The sequence below is a fragment of the Schistocerca cancellata genome, chromosome 8 (assembly GCF_023864275.1).
Source record: "Schistocerca cancellata isolate TAMUIC-IGC-003103 chromosome 8, iqSchCanc2.1, whole genome shotgun sequence".
Classification (NCBI taxonomy): Eukaryota; Metazoa; Arthropoda; class Insecta; order Orthoptera; family Acrididae; genus Schistocerca; species Schistocerca cancellata.
In genome coordinates, this window is record NC_064633.1 from 50,506,137 (window position 1) to 50,526,019 (window position 19,883).

The window sequence follows — 19,883 nt, forward strand, 5'->3', positions numbered from 1 at the left end:
GTGTGCTGTAGATGGCTGGCAACTGGCTGCTGGTGATGTAGAGTGTTGTGCCTGTGTGCTGCAGATGGCTGGCAACTGGCTGTTGGTGATGTAGAGTGTTGTGCTTGTGTGCTTGTAGATGGCTGGCAATTGGCTGTTGGTGATGTAGAGTGTTGTGCTTGTGTGCTTGTAGATGGCTGGCAACTGGCTGTTGGTGATGTAGAGTGTTGTGCTTGTGTGCTTGTAGATGGCTGGCAACTGGCTGTTGGTGATGTAGAGTGTTGTGCCTGTGTGCTTGTAGATGGCTGGCAACTGGCTGTTGGTGATGTAGAGTGTTGTGCTTGTGTGCTTGTAGATGGCTGGCAACTGGCTGTTGGTGATGTAGAGTGTTGTGCCTGTGTGCTTGTAGATGGCTGGCAACTGGCTGTTGGTGATGTAGAGTGTTGTGCCTGTGTGCTGAAGATGGCTGGCAACTGGCTGTTGGTGATGTAGAGTGTTGTGCCTGTGTGCTTGTAGATGGCTGGCAACTGGCTGTTGGTGATGTAGAGTGTTGTGCCTGTGTGCTGCAGATGGGTGGTGAGCGACTCCTGGTGCAGTGGGAGCGGCACGAGTCGGCCGTGCTGGCGCAACTGCGGCGCCTGCTGGCGGCCGAGGCGTTCGTCGACGTCACGCTCTATTGCCAGGGTCACCGCCTGCGTGCTCACCGCGTACTACTCTCCGCTTGCAGCCCCTACTTTCAGGTCAGTTCTCTCCCTCTCTCTGTCTCTGCCTTCTATATTTACTAGTCCTTTATAGGAAAGCTTCACTATGTAATTTCATTTAGCCCACTAGAAAGTAAAAACGAAGAGGTGCCACTTTCATAACAAATCTTATCATTGGGCATACCACTGTCAGCACTCCTGTCTCTGCTGCCACATCAAGGTCTGCTTGAACAATTATCGGCATTCTGACAGCCTGCGGAGCTCCAGATGGAGTCACATCCAACATTTGGGTGCATTCTAACCACATTTACTGCAGTGACGTAACTGTACGGTTCTGTACAAATGAGTGAACCGTATATCTAACTTCTCGAGCGCTAGTCACTTGGAACCGTTAAGTTCCTGCAAGGCCATCCTGAAACCATCGAATCCATGTTCACATGACCAACGTAAGCAGCAATATCACAGAATAATAAACTGCATTCTCAATAGGCCATGGTCCTGCTGATGTAAAATTCCAACACTTCCGCCAACACCAAATGCGATTTCCGAATGAGAAACCCAATGTGTTTGTTATACTTCTTATACGAGTCCTCACATCTAGCAAACATTTAAGAACTTGCCGCAGAGGCACTCAAAACTGTTAACAATGATTTAGGGAAAAAAATTTGAATATTATTTTAACACTAGAAATGTTTGAGAAAACAAATTTAAAGGAAAGTTCGCCAAAGATGCAAAATCATTGGCGTCTACTTACAGCTTTGGAAGGCAATTTCATGAGGCATTACAATTACTGCCATTGAAATGTTTAAAAAAATCTTTCACATACCGAAAATAATTTAATCTATATTTTAAACTCTTAAAGACAACAAATGTTATTAAGGTACTAAAAATTTGAAAATAAATAAAAATCACCACAAACCAAAAGACAAACACTTGGATTAACACAATGACAGCATAGTTAAAAAGGAAGGGAAATGTAATAAACTGCAATGACCCAGTCTATTCCAGGCCATTATGCATCAGGATGTGTGAGAGAAGTAGTAAGGAAGGGCCGATTTACGCTAGGGTGTACAATTAGATATAAAACTACTAATTTAATTTTTTTAAACACTGGCCAACATAATTTTCCCTGACAAAGGCAACTCAATCTTAACCTATTCATTTATAACCCCCAATATACAAACCCAACGCAGTCTGACTGCTATACATTGACAACATGACTTCCAATAATTAACACAAAAGAATAGCCCTGACTTGCAAGAAATCCTAACAATAATACAAATCCAAAAACACGAAATTAAAGAAATTTGAAAGTACCTCCAACTCTGTTAATTGCCTAAACTCATTTCAGTCACGAATCCCAATAGTGGAAACCCCATTTATTTTCATAAGTCACTTACCTCACATAAATACTCATAACATGAACTACAACAATTACAGCAAGTAGCAACAACAACCAACTAAATAAAAACTTTCTAACTACTCTAGACTCTAACTAATAGAAGTCACATGGTTAGCAAAAGAAAGATTTTGTTGAAGAGCAAACAATGTATCTAGAAAATTTTACCTTATTCATGTGACATCCAGTTCCAAAAAATTATATATTTGTCAATAATTCCACTACCCAAACATTATCAACCATACCTTTCGTTGCATATTTTCTTATAAGAAATTTCATTTATATTACACTGTGTGTCCTACCAACACAGAGTCTCCACTAAGAAAAACATGTCCATGCACTTCTCTATCCACTCGCTAACTACTAGTCATCCAACCACAGGATCTCTTGCCAATGGTGCAGAGCGCTGTCAGCGATATTAACATAGTCTATAGCGCTGCCTCCATACAAACAGGCTACTTACATAGCCCCCCTGCTCCCCTCAAAAAATCTTATAAATTGTTTTCGGCAGCGGCCAAGACTAAAGTTTTAAAATTTTTATATTAACTATATCAAATAGAGCAGATGCACACAAAAGTTAAATAATATATTGTTGGTCAATAAAGTAAAACTTCTCCTCAGAGCCCCTAAAGACAGTCACAAAAATTCATCAGAAGAGACCTCTATGCCAGTTTTACGCACAAAGGCTGAGCAGTATCTGAAAGTGCACAAGTAAGTAGTCGACAACCATGCAGTCTTGAAGAAGTAGTGTCGTCCTCCCCATGGAAATACTGTGCTGACTCTTGACATGAAGTTTTCAGTTGGTATTGTAAGATTGGTAATGGGCGACAACAGTGCAGACCCACAGCTGTATCAGCTTAAGTCTTGAAGAATGTTGGTAGAATTGGTGGGTCACCACAGAGCAGATCCTCTACAATCTTATGATAGTAGTGGGCCACCAAAGGTGCAGACCCACTGTAGTCATAGAGATGGCCAACAGCCATCCATTGTGACTGTGTGGGTGCACATTCACAATTAAAGGGTCTTGAGGAAAATATAGTAAGACTATGAACTACCATTGTGTAGTCAGCGTTATGCATATTACAAGTCCCTGAGCCACCACTTTTTTTTTTCAATGTCCTTACAATCAGCAATGCCTTTAACCAGTCCCTTGCTGAATTATCAACACACATGCAGCCACTAACACAGTCATATAATCCTGAGATATGATACATATAGTATTACTAACAGACAAATGGGTGCAATAAAAAGAATCCCAACTATTTACCTAACTTGAAGAACTGGTGTCTACACAATTACAATTTCACAGCATAAGAATACAATTCCAAATGTAAAGAAATCATCATTATAGGAAAGAACATAATAATACAAATAACATTTGTAGTAATACAGGCTTTACAAAAAGAATAGAATTAAGCATATACACGAGTATTATAGGAATTATGACATAAGTAAATAAATGAAAAATGAGAAGGAAAGTTGCTACTCACCATATAGCGGAGATACTGAGTCGCAATAGGGACAACAAAAAGATTCACACAATTAAAGCTTTATGCCAGTAAGGCCTTTATCAACAGTAGACACACACACAATCACACAAACACAACTTGCACACGCGTCTGCAGCCTCAGAGAACTGAAAGCACACAGAAAGCATCAGCACCAGTGCTTGATGGGAGTGGAGACTAGGTGGGGGTAAGGAGGAGGCTGGGGTGGGGAGGGGGAGGGATAGTATGGTGGGGGTGGTGGACAGTGAAGTGTTGCAGTTCAGACGGTAGGCAGGAGAGAAGGTGCGGAGGGTGGAGGGGATCAGTAGCAGAAAGGAGAGAAATAAAAAGAAATTAAAAGACTGGGTGTGGCAGTGAAATGACGGCTGTGTAGTGATGGAATGGGAACAGAGAGGGGGCTGGATGGGTGACGACAGTGACTAATGAAGGTCGAGGCCAGGAGAGTTACAGGAACATAGGATGTATTGCAGTGAAAGTTCCCACCTGTGCAATTCAGAAAAGCTGGTGTTGGTGGGAAGGATCCATATGGCACAGGCTGTGAAGCACTCATTGAGATGAGGGATGTCATGTTTGGCAGCATGTTCAGTAATTGGGTGATTCACTCGTTTTTTGGCCACAGTTTGTCGGTGGTCGTTCATGTGGTTGTCATGCCTATATAGAATGCAGCACAGTGGTTGCTGCTTAGCTTGTAATTCACATGATTGGTTTCACAGGTAGACCGGCCTTTGATGGGATAGGTGATGTTAGTGACTGGACTGGAGAAGGTGGTGGTAGGAGGATGTATGGGACAGGTCTTGCATCTTGGTCTATTACGGGGGTATGAGCCATGAGGTACGGGACTGGGAGCAGGGGTTGTGTAAGGATGGACGAGTATATTGTGTAGGTTTGGTGGATGGCGGAATACCACGGTAGGAGGGATGAGAAGGACAGTGGGCAGGACATTTCTCATTTCAGAGCACGACGAGAGGTAACTGAAACCCTGGCAGAGAATGTAATTCAGTTGCTCCAGTCCCAGATGGTACTGAGTTATGATGGGAATGCTCCTCTGTGGCCAGCCTGTGGGACTTTGGGAGGTGGTGGGAGACTGGCAATATAAGGCATGGGAGATTTGTTTTTGTACGAGGATGGGAGGATAATTAGTCAGTGAAGGCTTCAGTGACACCCTCAGTATATTTTGAGAGATGCGACGACCATAGGTGGCTAGGCTGTACAGAAGGGACTTCTTGGTATGGAATGGGTGGCAGCTGTCGAAGTGGAGGTATTGCTGGTGGTTAGTAGGTTTGATATGGATGAAGGTACTGATGCAGCCATCCTGAGGTGGAAGTCAACATCTAGGAAGGTGGCTTGTTGGGTTGAGTAGGACCAGGTGAAGCAAATGGGGGGAGAAGTTGTTGAGGTTCTGGAGGAATGTGAATAAGGTGTCTTCACCTTCAATCCTGGTAGCAAAGATGTCATCAATGAATCTGAACCAGGTGAGGGGTTTAGGATTCTGGGTTTTTAGGAAGGATTCCTCTATATGGCCCATGAATAGGTTAGTATAGGATGGTGCCACGTGGGCGCCCATAGCCGTACTGCCGATTTGTTTGTAGGTAATGCCTTCAAAGAAGAAGTAATTGTAGGTGGGAGACTAGGAAGGAGCTTGATGATTTGGAATCCATAGGGCGTCTGGAAAGGTAATGTTCGATAGCAGTAAGGCCATGGGCCTTAGGAATGTTAGTGTACAGGGAGGTGGCATCAATAGTGATGAGTGGGGCACTGCGTGGTAAACAGGCAGGAACTGTGGAGAGTCGGTCAAGGAAATTGTTGGTATCTTTTATATAGGAGGTTAGGTTCCTGGTAATAGGTTGAAGGTGTTGGTCTACAAGAGCAGAGATTCTGTCAGTGGGGGCACAATAACAGGCCATAATGGGGTCAACCAAAATTATTTCATTTCCAAGCAAAGCTTTTATCAGACCTCTCTTACTTCAACATTTGTTTTCACAAAATATCCTATCTATGCATGCTAACTGTTATTATACTTTCAACAATTGCTCATACTTCCATATTTTTCTTACCTCATCATTCGTTTCCAAGAAGATCCCACCTAAACCTGGTGTCACTAATACACTGCTTGTATCTGTTCATTTCCTCTTTCTAAACAATTGATAATTATACAGTACTCTTTGGCCAGACTTTTTCCTTATAGCTTCTCAATGCATATCTTCCCAACTCATCACAACTCATTTTCTTATATGGCATACCACCTCTCAAGCTAACTTCAATGTACTGAGCTCAGATACATAAACTAGAGTATGAGGCACTGCAGCAGCACAAAAAATTAACGCAAACAACAACGACAAAAATGCAAATTATCAAAGCAAGTAGCATTATATCTAAATTAGCAAAGCAAATGCAACATTACAACTAATATAAGGCAATGTGCAGCAAACAAGAAAAATAAATCAGTGGTAAAGCTGGCTTCGCACAGTAATACAAAATAAAATTCAGTATGACATTGCCTGACAAATGGCAGCAGCAAATGCAATAACTTATACCTAAACATGACAAATCACAAGCAGAAAAGAATATTAAAGTAAAGACATCAGTGCAGATAAGAGAAATATATGTGTAAGCTTACAATAGCATGTGTGCATTTGTGATCATCAAAACTATGCAAAGTGCTAGCACAAGGAACACGATCTACACTATCTCCCATGTGAAATGCAATGATTCTGTGTCACATCTTAACACTAAAGTGGTGCACCACAACAACCTATACTACCAATAAAATTACCAAATTCTTGAAAAGAAAATTATAGATGCAGTTCCTGTTACTAGTCCCTTCTCCTTCTTATTGTTCTTTCCTTTCCAAGTGCTCTTTTTAAAGAATGTGGATCATAAAATTATTATTTAATGGTTCTGTTGACAGAAAGTGCTCACACTAGCATATTTATTAAATTTTATTTTATAAAACCAATGCTGCTGCGCAACTAGAAACGAGATATCAAATAAAATAAGCAAATATGTAGAAAGCAAAGCATTAGAACGTCATTCAGCAGCCATGTGGCATTTCATAAGTCAGTCGAAATTCTCTCAACTCTCCTAGAGAGACATTTGTCATAATCAGGCGTGTAAACGTAAGAATATTTCTCATCAATTCGTAAGCATTTCAGTAAGTAGCACAATGTTCAAAATCCAAAGTGTAATAATATGTTTGCAAGTAGTAGTGTATGTCGTGTTTGTGGTGTGTTCTGCACAGAAATGTCAATAGCTAGGCTAACGGCATCTCTTTTCTATAGCTATGCAAGCAACTGCGGGAATGCAGCGAGATTCAAAGTGGCTGAAGCGGCACCAGTAAAGTTGAAAAGCAACACAACACTGGGTACATTTCAAGGAGGCTAGCGTGCAGGCCATTAGAGCAGGGCATTACGTCAAGGTCACATATACTCTTTATCAAAATATTTACAACAGCAGTTTCAGCTACAATAACAGTTTCATACAAATAAAAAAAATTCAAAGTTCGAATAATTACAGTCTGTAGAAACGAAACGTCATCAATAACTGTGTTCAAAAATTTCTGTTGGCATTCTGGTTCTCACATTCACATATATACTCACTTTTCATATTGACGAGAAACATATCTCGACGTCATAACAGACATCGTCCTCTCGCAGAATCACAACGGTTCCAAAAATATATGTTAAAACTTCACAAAATGCAGACAAAGTACAATTTCATAAATGCAAAATAATCCAACTGTGCAATTACCTAGACATGTGTCAGAGATGCAGTAAAAATTTTCATTTCTCTCTGTTAAATGACCAGATAGCTGTGTAATTCTGTGTTAGAGAAGTGTGATTTCTATGTATAAAACTGTGTAAGCAAATACCATATTTTAACGGTAAAAATGTGCCAAGGGTCGTAGTTATCATCATTTATAAGCAAAGTTCTCCAGAAATCAATGTACTTACCTCGTCTTGTCCAAAAGTAAAGTGCTATGCGTATAAATGTCGCAGTTATTACGTTCATTTCAGTGATCTTAAAAGTATTCTACTGTAACGTATTGTTGTGTTGCGAAAATAACTGTCTCATTGTAGCCATGCCACAAAAGTCATTACCAAAATGTGTTTTACTTTCCAGAAGAACGTAAAAATCTGTGCAGACATAAAGCAGATACAGCGCAAAAGCAATAATGAAAATTGTGTCACTCATAAGTAGTGTCGTAACATAATTGTAGCTGTCAGACAAACCAAATCATCTGTGACCTCTCAGAAAGTACTTTAATTAAAAACTAAAATGTTGCAGTGAAACCTCATTAGCAGTATATGTTCCAAGAATGTGAACATTATAGTCGTGACGTAATCGTGCAACTGACAAGCGAAAATGTACTCACAATAAGACTGTGTCGTCTGTTCCCTATAAAGGTGTACTCGTAAAATTACTGCATTAATATGTTCCATAGGTTCTTGACTGGGTAGTTAATTTCAGAACATCGCTGCATGTTAACAGTTTCTAAATGTGACAAAGCGTAATAGTTACTTGAAGTGAAAAATTTTATAGCAAAGATTGAGTCAGAAAGGAAATTATTTCTCAAGAAAAGGTTTTACATGAGAAATGTGGTGTAATCCATTACTTTTCTTAGTACGCAGAGTTTCAACTTCAGCGCAATTATCATGTGGTATACGTCAGATCCTGTAAGGTCCATTGTAAATCAGAAGGAATTTGTGACTCAAGTGTTTCTTTCTTATGTAACAGTGAATGGGCTCTAATGACAACTTTTTGACCAATGTGTAGTTTCTTTGTATTTGTCTTACCGTGTAGTTTTCTCCTTTTGTCTGCAGCAGAATTTATATTTTTAATAGCCAAATCAACTATATCTTTATGTTGAAGTTTACGTGTAATCGGTAAAGGTACAAGCTCTCTGATTCTGTTAGGTGGTTCCTCATTCTTCAGTACAAGAATAGGTGGTAAAGCAGTGGAGTCATGAGGCATTTCATTCAGTACATTTTGAAGTAAGTATAAGTATCTGTCCCAATACTACTGCTTCCTGTGACAATAAAGTCAGCAAAGCTTATTAATTTCTTTCATAATGCGTTCAGACGGGTAACAATGTGGGTTACGAAGCATGCGTGACCAGATAGCAGATCTGAATTGTAATTCGTTATCTGAAATGACCTTGTCAACGTGTCCAACTTCAAGTAAGAAATGTTTACCAAAGGCATTAGATACAGAACGTCCAGTGGCTTTACATAACGGTGTGAAAGAAACAAATTTTTAAGTAAGTTCAACGGCGACCAAAACGTACGAAAATCCATTCAATGTTTTAACAAGGGGTCTCAGAAGATCAAATGCAGCTAATTCTTTTAATCCAGTAAGAATAATAGGAAACAATGGAGCACGATGTGAGATGGTAGGCGGTTTAGCTTTTTGGCAAAGTTTGCAAACAGACACAACTCTCCTAATTTTCTTTTACATGTTGTTAAAATAACAAGTCGGGAGGACGACGGTTCAATCCCGCGTCCGGCCATCCTGATTTAGGTTTTCCGTGATTTCCCTAAATCGCTCCAGGCAAATGCCGGGATGGTTCCTTTCAAAGGGCACGGCCGTCTTCCTTCCCCGTCCTTCCCTAATCCGATGAGACCGATGACCTCGCTGTCTGGTCTCCTTCCCCAAAACAACCAACCAATAACAAGTCATCCGATGTATATGATAACATTTTCGTTTACCAAAATGTGCTTAGCTGAAGTAAATGTACCAGATGAGCTTATTAACAAAGTCGTTAGGAATACAAAGTCCTCATAGCTTGTCACCAACAGTGCAACGTTTGAAGAGTACGTTATTTCTAACCAGATAATAATGACGAATCTGCGTGTGTGTCCAGTCACACACCATATTATATGCACCCTCTCCCAAGAAACATCTTTTAAATAACAACTATTACCCAATCACTTCACAATTGCCGTTTTGGGTGGGAGCGGTGTGAGCTGTTTGCCATTCGCTGTTCTGAGGGAGGCGTCAGCGGTCTAGCCGCGCCGGCCAGGGTGGCCGAGCGGTTCTAGGCGCTACAGTCTGGAACCGCGCGACCGCTACGGGCGCAGGTTCGAATCCTGCCTCGGGCATGGCTGTGTGTGATGTCCTTAGGTTAGTTAGGTTTAAGTAGTTCTAAGTTCTAGGGGACAGATGACCTCAGCAGTTAAGTCCCATAGTGCTCAGAGCCATTTGAACCATTTGGTCTAGTCGCGCTCAGTCAGACTGCAAAGTGCTTCCTGAACTGGACTTGGTGTACGGCAGCGGATATGGCTCTGAGCACTATGGGACATAACATCTGAGGTCATCAGTCCCCTAGAACTACTTAAACCTAACCAACCGAAGGACATCACACACACCCATGCCCGAGGCAGGATTCGAACCTGCGACCGTAGCGGTCGCGCGGTTCCACGCTGAAGCGCCTAGAACCGCTCGGCCACACCGGCCGGCAGGCAGCGGACAAAACAAACTTAAAACGGCATTGGGTTAACACATTCTTCTGTCTAATGACAACATAAACACAAGGAAAATAACTTTTCTTTTATGGCCTAAAAATTCAGCAGAGCATGTAGGAGACCACGGATTTTTGTTATACATTCTCTTTTAATATGGTTCCAATCCCAAAGAAAACAGGGGTTGACAGATGTGAAAATTACCGAACTATCAGTTTAATAAGCCACGGCTGCAAAATACTAACGCGAATTCTTTACAGACGAATGGAGAAACTGGTAGAAGCCGACCTCGGAGAAGATCAGTTTGGATTCCGTAGAAATGTTGGAAAACGTTAGGCAATACTGACCCTCCGACTTATCTTAGGTTAAGGAAAAGCAAACCTACGTTTCTAGCATTTGTAGACTTAGAGAAAGCTTTTGACAATGTTGACTGGAATACTCTCTTTCAAATGCTAAAGGTGGCAGGGGTAAATTACAGGGAGCGAAAGGCTATTTACAATTTGTATAGAAACCAGATGGCAGTTACAAGAGTCGACGGACATGAAAGGGAAGCAGTGGTTGGGAAGGGAGTGAGACAGGGTTGTAGCCTCTCCCCGATGCTATTCAATCTGTATATTGAGCAAGCAGTAAAGGTAACAAAAGAAAAATTCGGAGTAGGTATTAAAATCCATGGTGAAGTATTAAAAACTTTGAAGTTGGCCGATGACATTGTAATTCCGTCAGAAACAGCTAAGGACTTGGAAGAGCAGTTCAACGGAATGGACAGTGTCTTGAAAGGAGGGTATAAGATGAACATCAACAAAAGCAAAACAAGGATAATGGAATGTAGTCGAATTAAGTCGGGTGATGCTGGGGGAATTAGATTAGGAAATGAGACACTTGAAGTAGTAAAGGAGTTTTGCTATTTGGGGAGCAAAATAACTAAGGATGGTCGAAGTAGAGAGGATATAAAATGTAGACTGGCAATGGCAAGGAAAGCGTTTCTGAAGAAGAGAAATTTGTTAACATCGAGTATTGATTTAAGTGTTAGGAAGTCGTTTCTGAAAGTATTTGTATGGAGTGTAGCCATGTATGGAAGTGAAACGTGGATGATAAATAGTTTAGACAAGAAGAGAATAGAAGCTTTCAAAATGTGGTGCTACAGAAGAATGCTGAAGATTAGATGTGTAGATCACATAACTAATGAGGAGGTATTGAATAGAATTGGGGAGAAGAGGAATTTGTGGCACAACTTGACTAGAAGAAGGGGTCGGTTGGTAGGACATGTGCTGAGGCATCAAGGGATCACCAATTTAGTACTGGAGGGCAGCGTGGAGGGTAAAAATCGTAGAGGGAGACCAAGAGATGAGTACACTAAGCAGATTCAGAAGGATGTAGGCTGAAGTAGGTACTGGGAGATAAAGAAGCTTGCACAGGATAGAGTAGCATGGAGAGCTGCATCAAACCAGTCTCAGGACTAAAGACCACAACAACAAAAACACGAAACCGTTGAAAATGAAAATAAAAAATTTGTGTTGCGCTCTAAAAATTGAAGCGAACGTGTCATAAATTAGAAATTAGTATGTACTTTTACAGAGATGAGTTCAAAATTAAAATTAAGCTGTCGTTTTACGATCTAATGTCGTGAATGTCTAGCAGATAAAAAAAAAAAACACGTTCGGTATTAATACGTGAATCTATAGGAAAGCGTATGAAATGAAAAAGAAATAAAGATTTCGGTACACGAACTAATATCTAAATACAGACGAACAAACACATAACTGGATTTGCAATTACATAATTTCACAGACTACTGTGGAAAAATCATATTTGTTTTATAATCTAATAGTTAACGTATAAAGCATTAGGGTCTGTGTAGCTGTGTACACAATACCTTTAATCCATTAAGGGATGAACAGTTTTGTACTGCAGCTACTACTCTCACATAGATCTTTCTAACGGTATTAGCAAAGCTCTTACGTATTTATCGAGAGAACTGAACTACGTTATTTATTAACACTTTTTCATCTGAGCGTACTCTACGATAACGTATATTTCCGCGATAACTACACTTTTCAGCAGAAGCCAAGAATACGCATCAGTTGTAATACACGACAGTATCAGTATGACTTGACTCCACAGCGCCGAGCGGCCAGGGTCATTCGGGTATTGTTTAATATTGTCGGTCGTCTTCGGTCACGTCTGCACGTAAACGAGGTTTAGTTCCGCATTCTACCATCGGCAACTGTAAAATAAACAGGTAATACATAGTTTGTAAATCCAGTGAATGTGCTCTAAGTTATAATAAAAATCACATTATAATGTTAAATATTTAAAACTGATATGAATAAATAAACAAACTCACCAGTCAGCAGAGTTTGCGTCTGGCTTTGACGGTAGAAAACTCGTTGATCATATCTTCATAGTTCTAGTAGTTATCAGTTAGGAGGTCGGCTTCGATGTGATGAATGGACAACGCGTTCAATCTCTCATCAGACAACGTAGAACGTAGTCTTTTAAGAGCCGAAAACGAGCGTTCTGCTGAACAATTTGTAAGTGTCATACATTCTATTCTAAGAGCAATGTCAACATTCGGAAGCACGACTGTAACCTCTCTTGTCGTAAAACTTAACTCATTTCGGCTGGTACGTCACTAATCTCAGATGATTTAAAAAGTTCCGCGAAATATACACATTCACTAGGGAAGGAAGGCTCTAAATCTGTGTCATATGACGCTTGGAGTTTTTCTGCACGTTCAGCAATATCGTCAGGTGATCTGTTCTTAAGGTTACTGAAAACTGCGAAAGAGTCCAACAGTGTTCTATAGCTTTCCTTCTTCCTCACTAATTCGGCATACAAGTTGTCGAATACTGGGAGAAATGTTTCGAGTCTAAATTTTTTCCTTTCAGTCAGAAAAACTTCTTCAGAGTCATCTTCTTCGTCATAATGAAGTTTGCGTTTCGTTATCTTTTATAGGTGTATTCATAGTCTATATTAGTTACAATATCCATGTTGTTAATTTCATAATATTATTGGCAACATGTGTGAGGGTCTTGATAACGCCCTGCCAGTTTTCATATATACTTACACACGCTTCCTCTCTTGCTGACCAACGTGTTTTTGATAAACTTCTTACCGTTTTGCTTCCTGGTTTCATGAAAGAAACAAGTTTATCCCAGCGCTGTGTAGGAGCAGAGAAAAAAATTATAAAGGTTTTGCACATCATTGACAAATGAACATGCTTCCCGACAACAGCTTGTAGCACTAGTGCCGACTAAATTGAAAGAAAGTGCTGCACAAATCAAATAATGCGCTTTCGGATTTCGTTCTTTAATGCATGCCTGCAACCCAGTGTAGGTTCCTGTCATATTGCTTGCATTGTCATGTGACTGGTCTCTATAGTCAGTAATATCAATGGAATTCGTAGACAGGGCTTTTAGTACGGCCTCAGCTAAGTTTCCGGACTTGTGTCCCGGGACTGGTAAAAACAGAAGTAAACGTTCAACAGGTTCACCATTCTTATTCACATATTTTAATATGAAAGATAATTTATCAATACGTGAAATTTCTGCCGTAGAATTTCCTTTTATACAGCAATATTTGGTCTGTTTTACTTCACTTACGATAATTCTTTTTATTCATTCAGAAAGAAGCTCTATTATTTCAACATAAATTGTTGAAAAAAGATAACTTGTATGTCCCTGTCCTGGATTTCCACATTTTTCAATGCGCTCTGCGAGAAAAGGATCAAACTCGGCTATAAGTTCAAGAGACATCATAAACTGACCATAATGTAATGAATGGAATCTTTCAACGTATCCACGTAGGGGAAGTCCACGACTTGTTAGCTTCTTCACTACTGCAAACACCATTTTCAACACACTGCGCAAGTACATTTTTTCTGTCTCAGCATATGACTCGAAATGGTTATTTATCGTTCCAAGTGACTTTTTCCTTGTTAAGAGTGATAACTCAGAATTTTTGTGTTCAAGCCAATTCTCATGATGGGACAAAATATTAGAAATATTTTTCCAATTTGCAATACCGTTAGTAGCAATCGCGGCCTTACCTCCTAACAATTTACATGATGGACAAGAAACAGCACTGATGCTACAGTACTATAGTAGAAAATCCCGCAAAGTTGAATTAGAAAAATCACCGTTACAATTTTGATTAATGCCAGGTTGTAAGAGAATGTCGATTGATGATTCATTGACACACCATTCTGAAGGACCGTCACTAACGAGATTATTTCTTTTTGTAATGTGTGACTCGACACTTAGTTTTTTATGAAACTCGAAATCAAGAGCAATTTGCTTTTCTTCATGGTTAACTTTTGTTTCGCCTGTTTTTACTTATTTTGCAACAGCTGCAGTGCCAGAAATATGATCCGTACTACTTGAACTCGAGGTCGAACCGGCAACATTTTTTGCGAAAAATTTATCTACTCTGCCAAGCGTTTTTAGAACACTGACTTCTCGTTCTCGCCTTTCCTTCGATAATTTCCGAAATGCCACCCCACTTAATTTTGCATGTTTGCTTTTTTCACTGTTATTCATGTTAAGGCACTTACAAAATTGTCAAGCAACAGTCAAAACAAAAGAAAAACATTTGTAAAAGGAAAAAAAGAAAAACTGTATCCAGTTCCAATCGTACTACATCGCACATGAGCACAAAGATTTTTGCTTTAAACACTGCACACAAGCAGAAAGATTTTTCGTTTAAACATGGAGCGAAGAACTGATCAACTCGGATTACTCGACGTAACTGTGCTATGAAAGATCTACCATGCAGAATAACTTAATTTAGTTGTCGCCTATTTCTCTGTTGTCAGTGAACAGTAGAACCACACCTTCCGACTGGAATTCGTCTCGTAAAGAAAACGGGATAGTTCCGTTTTTGGCTTATGTTTCCTGCCTCGCCAGAATTTTAGCTGGGACGCAAATATGTTCTGATTATTCTTGACACTGTCTTTCTAATTTAAAAGGCAAATAATTTTTGCAATTTATGGCAGTGAGGTGTGCTGAATCGACTCTTATCCTCTTATTCTTATATCATTTTAGCGGTTTCTGTGGGCAGGGAAGACAGACTACAAGTTTAAGTCGTCTTGTTCGCTGTTGATGTGGCGTGTTGTCATTTGTGTGAACTCTGATGCTATGTCTACACGCAAATGCTCCTTTTATTCCAACATAAAATAAAAATAACCTTTCCTTGAAGAAAAAAGCTTAGTTAAGAAGATTGATATAAAATTTGCAATTCCATGTACTATTCCATTGCACGGAGTGGGTACTTTGATATCGTGCAGGCTGCAGCACAATAAATGAGACAAAAGAAGGTTGGTTTCTTCTTCTTTTTTCCCCAAAAATGTAACTAAATAAATAAATAAATGAAATTTTTAAAATGTTGTTAGATATTAGATATTCTGCTTATGTTCTATTCGTATAAACACGGGTTTAAATGTGTAAAACATTCCCAGTATCAACATGTTTTGTTGAGTGGGTGTCATTAAATCAAAGCTCAGATATTGAAGACCACATGGCTTTCATCTTAATTACAGTAATGGAGGATTGACCTGATACTTCCCCGTAATTTCTACAAGAAATTTAAGTGGAGTCAGGTTTTACATACTGAGGCCCACGCATGTTACAGTACTGAAGAACCTGCTGATTAGTTTATCACAGCTGTTGAGGCGTCCCGGTATTTTCATGGGGAAAATATGGTAGGGTTAAGTAGAAGCCGACAACATTCTCTGAATAATAACGTTTCAAACATTTTACTGTAGATTGCCGTCCTGACAGCTTACTTCAAAATATTTTGAACAATCATGAAGATGATAACCAGATCTAAACCCAATATTAAATTTCCATTCAGTTAACAAGTAAACTATGTATATTTCCAAGCTTGCATTGACGAATTCCGTTCTTAAGGCTTATTTAAACTAGCAAGTTGTTTCCAATATTAAAAAGTTTTCTTCGTTTGTAAGCGCAGTTATTTTAAAACGTAAAAGGTTGAATGAGTACAGAGCAAAAAAATGCCCCCCCCCCCTTAAGGTACCGCCCCTAGGCCAGTGCCTAGTGGGCCTATATGTATATTCGCCACTGTGTCTTGCTCATGAGCAAGTCCTTTAAAGATGCAGTGACGAAGTTTTCAAAAGCTACTTTCTGAATGTAAAGAAAACTGAAACTTTTCTCATGGTTAGCTTCTGTGTTGCTTTTCTCAAGGCCAGCCGGTGCATGTGAAAGTGCGTCCGCAACAATATTTACCGTGCCAGGAATGTAGACTATCGTGAAGCGAAATTCTTGCAGGAATAATGCCCAAAGTTTCAACCTGTCATGATTTATTTTTGAAGACATAAGAAATTGCAATGCTTGATGATCACTATAAACTTTTACATGTTTGCCAGAAAGATAGAAACGAAATTTGTCAAATGCCCAAACGATAGCTAAAGCCTCCTTCAGTGATGGAATATGTTCTCAACTACATGTAATGGGTTATTGTATGAGCTTACCGCTGGTTCAATAATGCCCTCGTTAAGCATAGTTTGTATCTCCGTTCTGACAGTTCCTATAATGTGTCGGAATTTTGTATGTTCTGACGCAAAATTTTGTATGCTCACGAACAAGGCATTTTTACTGAAATCCTTTAGTCGCTCCTGTTTTGTGAGTAAAAACCGTGGAATGTGATTGTAAGATGTCAGAAAGGTCATGCCTATCAGTGTCATTACAGCTCTCAATTGTTTGTATTTTTTCTGAATTAAAACGTTAGTATCTAATACGTCATCAATACCATCCCCATCAGTACTTGCGAAGTGATTATTAGTGTCAAATTCCGTCGAAAGTTCTAAACTGTGATCTAACAAAAGGTAAAGCCGATTAATTTCCTTGTCATGGTTTCAAAGCCAGTCTTCAAATTTCAAAGCTATTGACTTAATCTTTTTTCTCTAAATTTATGTCAGCGCTGTGAAAGCCTAAAATTACTTTATACTCTTTCAAAAAATCTACACCTAACATAATCTCCGTCGACAATAATGGAACAATAAGAAAATTCGTAATAAATCTGTGGCTTTGACAAAAGAATTCGAAGCTAGTTTGTTGGCTTACGTGTATACTTTTTCAAAAACTGTACCTTAAATGTAATCTTATGTAAAGGAAGTGTGGGGCAATCGTTCGATTTGTTGCATTTACTAAAAGCTGTTTCACTATTTACCGAAATAGGACTGCCAGAGTCAAGTACTGCCGTAAATTTTATGTCATTTGTTGTGATGTGAAGTACAGGATACACAGTATTGTTCTGTTTAAATGTTCCTGGAGTAAAATGTCTCTAGTCATGGCAGCTACGTCGTCAGCTTCATAAGTACGTTTTGTGGCTGCCTGCGGTGCGAGTCTATTATCTCTTTGTTGTCGCGCATCGTTACTGGGATTCGGAGGTGTAATTTCTACAATTTCAACTTGTCGAGAGGGCCCTGCGCTATTTGAATCACCCTAGTTCTGATTAAATTCAGGTCTGTTGTCACGACTATAGCGTCTGTCGTCTTGTCGGTAATTTCTGTAGTTTCTTTCTTGTCGATTAAGTGGTGGAGAATTTCTCCCGGAATCGTAATTACAAGGTGGACTGTTGTGTCTGAAGTCATTTTGTCTCCCTTGATAATAATTATTCTGGTTACCATATTGTCTATTTCTACGATTGTCTCTGTCTTACTCATTACCATGGAAATGTGATCTGACTCTATAATTATTGTTATTCTGCCAATGGTTGTATACGAAAAGTATCTGTTTTGGTCACGATTTGCGTTATAACGGTATACATGTGAACGTTTATTGTTTCTGTCATCACGAAATTGTGATGGATGTGACCTGTTATTATTGTTGTTTTCCTGTTTTCGTATCATACATATCGATTTCCAGCTCTTGCAAGAATCCCTGAAAAGCTTCGATATCATCTTTACAACGTCCAGCCAAAATAATATGTCTTAAGCGTTTAGGCAATTTAATGAAGCAAATGCAAATAAGTTTCGAGGGGCTGAATGGGTCTGACAAACACTGATTCTTGTGTAACATATCTTCAAAGTATTTCACAGGACTGAAAAAATCAGACTGTTCGAAATGCTTTATGATTACAATACGGTGTTTTACTCGATCTTGTGTAGCCTGAGTCCAGTATGCAGAAAGGAAGGCATGACAAAAATCTCTTTCACTGTGACAGTCGCGAATAACGGATCGCATTCTTACAGCTGGTTCATTTTCTAAATAGCCACACATAAATTCTTATCTATGCTCTAACGACAAATTAGCAGGAAAATAATGCGAAAATTGATGAAGCCAAGCTTGTGGATGTATGTCATTACTAAAATTCTTGAATGTTTTGAATTTACACATTGTGATGAAGAGCTTATAGTCAGTCATCGTGTCGGCGAGTCGCAAATTGGTCATTGTTACGTCGTGTTGGTGGTTCCATCTCAAGGCTCGGTGTACCCAGCCGACTTCTTTCAAGGTATCCGAAATACCATGTATTATTACCATGTGCCTTGCCCAATTTCTAAGTCCTTCTTCCCGTGTCGGAGCGCGAGTATCCTCTGAAATATGTAATTCTTGTACCATCTGTGCCAACTGATGTTGTACTTCCCATGTTTCGCTTTTGTGTTACGTATTAATTTGTTTCTGTCTCTGTTTAAATTTCCTAAGTTTCTCGTACTCCTCTATGTCAGTAAAGGCTACCGGTCTTGTATCATTCAAATCATCATCTACCGTCATAGATAAATCTGTTAACTGATCTGAAAGTTCGGCTACTTTTTCCGATCATGTGCTGATTTCCTTCGTGTGTTTTTCTGAGCCAAGTTTTAGAGTGTCCATTTGTGTGGTAATCGTATCTACTGTGTCCCGTAAGTTTTCCTGATTTTTCACAAGTTGCGCGACCGTGTCGGTAGATGCAACAGAGTCAAGTTTTAGCCTGCATGGTGTCGTGATTTTCGTGCACGTGGTCTGCCGTTATTTTATTGCTGTTTCATGGATCTGTACTGTGTCTTAATTTCGCGAAGAAAACAGGCTGAAAATGCTCACAAATTTGTGTTTGTACGTCTTCAGAAATGTTTTGATATTTCTATTCGATTTTTTGTATCTCAGCGGTTAAATCTTTACATGTTTCTTAAAGTTTTTGTTTAATTTTGTTAATTGTGTCTAACTTTTGATGTTTTTGCCGTGTTTGTTCCTTTTTTTGTTCCACTGTGTCTAACTGTTGAAGCCTTTGGTCCATTTGATCAAATTTTTGAATTAATTGCAACAACAATGCATTATTGACTGAAACATATTCCTTTGGGGTTTTCGTCAGTGCCGCCGGCAATATTCGTATTTTGAAAAGCAGAGAGTGTATCTTGACTTAACTGAGAAAAGTGTATTTATGCGAAACCTGAATCTACGGTATTTACAAGATTTTGTTCTGTTATTTCGCATTCCTGAGATGAGCTGTTACCGACTGATCGATCGTCAATAGTACCCCATTCACTGATTGTTTCAATTTCTACCCCGTTTTTTACTGTCTGGTCCATGTCCCTATGCACTATCACCAAATTATTATCTTGAACATTTGTCAGTTCGTGATCAGGTGGTGCTAATAAGCTACACTTGTCGTCAGTGTCATTTTTCAATTTCCTTTGCAGCCTAGTGTTACGCTTTTCACACTCCATGTTTATCGCATTATTTTACACAATAACAAACAAACAAAAATTTGAAAAGCAAAAATATGAAGAAACAATAAATAGCACTAAAAAATAACTATCTAATTAGTTGCAAAAGAGACTGCGAGATACTTAGCGCAAGCCCACACGAATGCCGCAACCACTTAGCTCATGACAGTACATCTACATC

At 39.4% G+C, this 19,883-nt stretch overlaps 1 protein-coding gene across 1 annotated transcript in view; it reads left to right on the forward strand.

The window, feature by feature from the left end:
• Positions 1 to 441: 441 nt before the first annotated feature.
• The window catches only part of LOC126095332 (protein bric-a-brac 1-like), a 51,589-nt gene continuing 32,147 nt past the window's right edge, over positions 442 to 19,883 (forward strand). The window contains exons 1-2 of the mRNA XM_049910137.1: positions 442 to 462; positions 549 to 719. Of these exons, the coding sequence (XP_049766094.1) occupies positions 442 to 462; positions 549 to 719 (192 nt within the window). The remainder of the gene's footprint in view (positions 463 to 548; positions 720 to 19,883) is intronic.